Source organism: Apaloderma vittatum, unplaced genomic scaffold (genome assembly GCF_000703405.1).
Source record: "Apaloderma vittatum isolate BGI_N311 unplaced genomic scaffold, ASM70340v1 scaffold40737, whole genome shotgun sequence".
Classification (NCBI taxonomy): Eukaryota; Metazoa; Chordata; class Aves; order Trogoniformes; family Trogonidae; genus Apaloderma; species Apaloderma vittatum.
In genome coordinates, this window is record NW_009725272.1 from 1 (window position 1) to 5,542 (window position 5,542).

The 5,542-nt window shown below is 58.6% G+C and overlaps 1 protein-coding gene across 1 annotated transcript; it reads left to right on the forward strand.

Annotated features, from left to right (window-relative positions):
• Positions 1 to 3: 3 nt before the first annotated feature.
• Positions 4 to 2,222, forward strand: B4GALT7 (xylosylprotein beta 1,4-galactosyltransferase, polypeptide 7; the record flags this gene model as incomplete). The annotated part of the gene is made up of 5 exons (XM_009872826.1): positions 4 to 161; positions 843 to 1,068; positions 1,344 to 1,427; positions 1,608 to 1,712; positions 1,877 to 2,222. Coding segments are annotated over 5 exons (729 nt in total), but the record flags the coding sequence as incomplete, so codon positions are not given.
• Between the last annotated feature and the right edge of the window lie 3,320 nt (positions 2,223 to 5,542).

The following is a 5,542-nucleotide window of genomic DNA, read 5'->3' on the forward strand; positions in this document are numbered from 1 at the left end:
GAGGACGAGCCGTCGTGGGGTCCTCACCGCCTGGCGCTGCTCGTCCCTTTCCGGGAGCGCTTCGAGGAGCTGCTGGCCTTCGTGCCCTACATGCACCGCTTCCTGAGCCAGAAGAGGATCCGTCATCACATCTTCATCCTCAACCAGGTGGATCATTTCAGGTAGCATCTCCCTGGCCCAGCTGAAAAAAAAGAAGGGGGAGCAAGGGGGTACTTTTCCAAAATTTTGTCCCCCCCGAGAGGGTCTCGCGCTTGTCTCTGGCAGCGTGGAGAAGCGTAGGGCCTGGACAACAGGGAGACAGTGCCGGGGTGCGATGCTTATTTAGAATTTACTCCTTGTAGAGCTTACGGAAGGACAAAGCCATGTTTTGCTTCTTTCATCCTAAGCAAGAAGAGGATTATCCACCCCCAGGTATTTCAGCTTTCTCCCCAGTGCTGCAGGTCTGTAGCAATAAACATCTGGGGACGCTGAAACTGAAAGAAATGCCGTGGGCTGTTTGGAAACGCCATCGCTGTCCCCACGCTCGCTGTCCAGTACCTCCCTGCAGCCCCAGCGGGTGCCATGATGTTCCCCAGCTGATCTCGGGCAGGACAGGGCTTGTTGTAGCCCCTTGGAGGCTGCAGTGGCCAAATACCTGTGTGTTGCTGTGGGGCTCAGCGTGTGCTGCCTGCGTAGGGAGCAGCAGGGCTGGGGTTTCAGGACAGGCAGCCATGACACCGGGTGCCATGGAGGCAGGGAACACAGTGTTTGGGGACCACTTGAACATTTAGCTTTGAGGAGCACAGGAGAGGGCTGTGAATAGATGGTCTGTGTGGTGCTGAAACTCCCTGGTCCTGCGGCAGGTTTAACAGGGCGTCCCTGATCAACGTGGGCTTCCTGGAGAGTGGTAATGACACCGACTACATCGCGATGCATGACGTCGATCTCCTGCCCCTGAACGAGCAGCTGGACTACGGCTTCCCAGAGGCAGGGCCTTTTCATGTGGCATCCCCGGAGCTGCACCCACTCTACCACTATAAGACCTATGTGGGCGGCATCCTGCTGCTCACCAAGCAGCACTATGAGATGGTGAGTGCGGGAGTGGGACGTCCCGGCCAGTTTGGGGCAGGAGCTGTGACATCATTTTGGTGGAGTTGTACGTTTTGTGCTCCACACTTGGGAAGGAGGGAAAGGGGTCAAAAAAAAAAAAGTTTGAGGGCAGAACATGTGGTGTGTGTTGGCGGTGGATGGGAGAGGAGAGGTGGTGCGGACGCTCAGTTTGTGATATGGGTGTCCATTCCTCTGCGTTGCGGAGAGTTGTTCTGAACCAGACCTCGGCCAGTACAGTGCCCCTCTCGTTCCAGTGCAATGGCATGTCCAACCGCTTCTGGGGCTGGGGACGGGAGGACGATGAGTTTTATCGACGTATCAAAGGAGCTGGTCTCCAGGTAAGGGGTGTTTTGTGGCCTCCTAGGCTGAAATTGCCCTTCTCCTTGTCTCCCCACCTGGCCTCTGGCTGTAGCCACCCAGGTCAGGGCTGGGGAAGGCAGCCCTTCTGTGCTCCTCACTCTGGTGCCAGGTGCAGCAAGTTTTCCAGTGGCTTTACAGAAGCTTTGCTCTCCTTCCAGGTTCGCCGTCCCTCTGGAATCACAACTGGATACGAGACTTTCCAGCACCTCCATGACCCAGCCTGGAGGAAGAGGGATCAGAAGCGCATCGCCGGGCAGAAGCAGGTGAGACCTCAGCACGGTCAAGGAACCACGGGAGATTCGGGTTGTGATCACCACGTGCTGAGCCCTCCTTGCTCATGTACTTCCCTGCCAGCTCTGCCCAGGCACTGGGTGCTTTCCCCTCTGCTGGAAGCCAGCACGGACTGAATGGTCTTTCTTTTTCTTAGGAGCAGTTTAAGGTGGATCGGGAGGGAGGTCTGAACAATGTCAGGTACCGAATCGAGTCACGGACAGCTCTGAGTGTGGCAGGAGCCCCTTGCACCGTCCTTAATATCTTGCTGGACTGTGATGCAAGCGAGACCCCTTGGTGCACGTTTGGCTGAGCTCATTTTCCACGTGCCAGTTGTTTCGCTGTGCTTGTGCCAAGATGCTGGGGCTGCTGCCGAGCTGCTGGGGGCCGGCAGGATTTTTGCAGTGGATGAGCACGGCAGTGCTGGTGAGATGCAGAGGAACAGAAAAGGCCAAGAACCAGACTTCACCGGGACCAACAGAAGAGGCTGAGAGCAGGACTCCTGCGTGTCACTGCAGATGCCGGTGCTGCCTCCCAGGGCAGCTGCAGGAGACTTTTTTTTCTTCCAGACGTGGCTGAGCTGCCACCCAGCTCAGAGGACAATAAAGAACTATCAGGGCACCTATGAGCTGTGAATGCCCTGGGCCCTGCTGCCCTGCTTCTTTTTCCTGCTCCCTTCGCTCACTGGCTTCAGCGTGTCCATTTCTGGCTTGGCCCTGGCTATGCTCTGTCTGGACAGGTGATCTGCTCTGGTTTGGAGACCAGAGCTGGTCTGAAACGGGCTCCAAGTGAGCTGTTGCTTGTGTTTCAGCTCCTCAGGGCTGTGCTGTGGTCGCTTTGCTCTGCGAAGCATTTGTGGTTGAGCCATGCCCCAGCATCTGCGGCTCTGTTGGCTGTCGGCACTTGAGATAGCACAGAACTACTCTCTGTGGAGTAAGAAGGAGAGAGCTGGCTGAGATGCTCCCTTTCTTGCCTGCCTTCTGTGGCACATGCTGCCTTAGACTTCTTGGGGGGCTGGAGAGCCTGATGTCCCCGCAGAAGCACTGAAGGGAAGCAGGATGTGCCCTGTGTGAGGTGTTCCGGGAAGGAGTGGCTGCCAGGCTTACTGTGGTGCTGGGTGGAGCCAGGGCGATGCTGTGGATGAGGTGCAGGAATTAGGATGGTTACCCCTAACCCACCTGAATCGAGGCAAATGAGCTTCCCTGGGTGAGGCAGAGGCTGGGTCACACCCCTCGAAGGTGGGACCAGCGGGGTTTGGGTTGCTGAGGGAGAGGCGAGGGCGTGGGAACTGCCCAGGCTGCAGATCTCACTCCTTCACTCTTGTCGCCCAGCCCTGCCTCACCATCAGGCTGGTTTCTCCCGTTTTGTGGCACCACAAGGGTCTGGGCTGCCCCTTCCAGCAGAGCAGGGGGGTATTTACTTGCTGAGGATATCACAGTGTTGATTGCCCACTGCTGGCAGGGCCTGTGAGGGCTCTGCTGCGGGCTCAAGCTGCCCACTGTGCATATGGCTTCTCTGGGTCAGTGAACGGCTCGGGGAAGGGCTGAGCCAGAGGTGACCAGGCAGATGCACCCTGCAAACCCTCGGTCCCCAGGAACCCAATGCGGAGGATCTGGGAAGATCCCAATGGGTGAGGAAGGGTGCTAGGCATTGCCAGTTGTTTGGGTTTGGTAAAAATCAGCCACACCAACACCTTTTGCTGGGAAGTGGGATGTGTAGATCTGGTTGGGGCGGGCCACACGCCCTGCTCAGGACCCAGCTCTCTGACTCCAGACAGGAGTAGTGCCTGGTCCGTGCCCAACTGTGCTGGGAGCAAATGGGGTGACCTCTAGGATGTTACTTCGCACCCTAATCTGCTGAGGGGTGGCAGCAATACCCACTGACTCTCAGGGGAGACTCCTGCCAGGGCTGAGCTCCTTTCTCCATCACCAGCCTGGCTTTGGATGCTGGATGAAATGGTTCTGTGCTGGTCCAGAGCAGAGGGTGCTTGCCTGGCTCACAGATGGTGCCATGTGCGGGACTGTGTTACGCTTGCTCTGGGGTCTTGGCACTCGTTTTGGGTGCTGCTGCCTCCTCAAGCCCGGCAGACCCAGCCTAGCATCCGGTACTCCTCCGTTCAGCCCCATCACCAGTGCTGGCACCAGGCCCTCCGCTATTCTTGGCCCCCTTCTGTCCTGTCCTCTGCCTGGTGCTTCCCGAAACAATCGCTTTGCTGGGTGCCTGCACATGTCCCCAGACGGAAGCTGTCACCATCCCAGGAAGGCGAGCGGCCCTGGGGACGTGCTACCTCCGGGGAGGAGCACAGGGATGAGGGAGGCAAAAGCATCAGAGCCAAGCGTGGGGGTCGGGTACCATGGCAGGGAGTGGGATGGGGCGTCTGGAGAGATCTGGTGCCGTCTGCTCTCCGTGCTGCTCTGGAGCTGAATGAGGAGCCCTGAGGACTGGGGTGTGGCGGGGGCTGCCTCCCGAGGAAGGGCTCGATGTGGTGGTGCGGGTGGATGAGGATCAGGCTGTGCTGCCTCGTTTGCATCATCCAAGGTGCAGGCAGGCCCAGCGTGTCCTCCGCCCCAGCTGGAGGCCTGTACTCGCCCCAGGGCAACGTGGGGACGCGCTGACCCAGAGCTCAATGGCCTCTCCAGCCTGGCAGCCCCAAAGCAGCGCTGGTGTCTGGCATGAAGATTGCAGGTGGGCTTGGACACATGGTGCACTGCTCTGGAGGTTTTCCTGGAATGTGTGATGTCCCTCACTGCTGTTGGCTGGAGGGAGATGGTGCAGCAGCCCTGCTCCTGTCTCTCCATCACACGAGTTTTGGGATCGGCCACCTGTATGACAGCCACTTGCTGGTTCCTGAACCGCAGCCAGGGCTGGTGGAGGCAGATCAAAGTATTTCTCTGCGCTGTTCAAAATAGATGACACAGTTTTGGGCAGGTTTCACGAAGACGTAGATGTGCAGAAACAGAGAGCATATGTGCACCTCACACTTCGCTCCGCTCCTCTCCTGCTGCCTGGCAGCTATTTTTCAACTCCGTTCGCAGCCCCCTCATCCTCGGGTTGCTTTTGTGGAAGAGGTACCGTGCTGGAGACCCAGCTTCCTTTTATAGCCCTGAATATGACTTGGAGGTCGCTCTGTGCCTTTCCCCACCCACACACTTTGTTATTAGCAATGGCCCAGCGGGAGGGGATGGAGTTTTTCCCCATTGCCTTTCTGCAGATGGAAAGCCTGCCTGCTGTCCCAAGAGCCCTGCGGAGCTGAACCGGAGGCCTCACGGTGTTCGCATGCTCTCAGCAACCCTGAGGAGGGGATCAGGATGCTCGTGGGCAGAGAGAGCTCATGGAGCCTCAGCCCTGCCCCTCTGCGACCCCCCTTCTGGGTCCCAAATTGCTGTCGGCGGGGCACAGCAATCGGCTGGCTTTCGTTGCTGGGCTGCTTTAAACTGGGTGGTTGCCGGAGCGGTTTGCTGGTGGCTATGTGATATTGCTGTAATAGTGTGATGTGGGGAGGGACTGGGGGGGATGAGGTGAGGGGAGAGAGATGTCTGGGGAAAAGCCAACGGGAGGCAGGAGCACATCTCTGCCCAGAGAACGGGGCATGCCTGGCCACCGGGCCCCATGGAGGCTGCCATCCCAGGGAGACCGGCTTGGAGGGGGCACAGCCCACAGTGGAGACAGGAAATGGGGCGGACGGGAAGGAGGGTGCGGCTGTGAATGACACTTGTTGGAGTCAGCCCGGCATCACAGCAACCTGCACGGACCGAGGCCCTGGTGGGTTGCTGTTACTGCCTGCCACCCCGGGCACATGCCTGTCCCCATGGGCTGCCGGGGG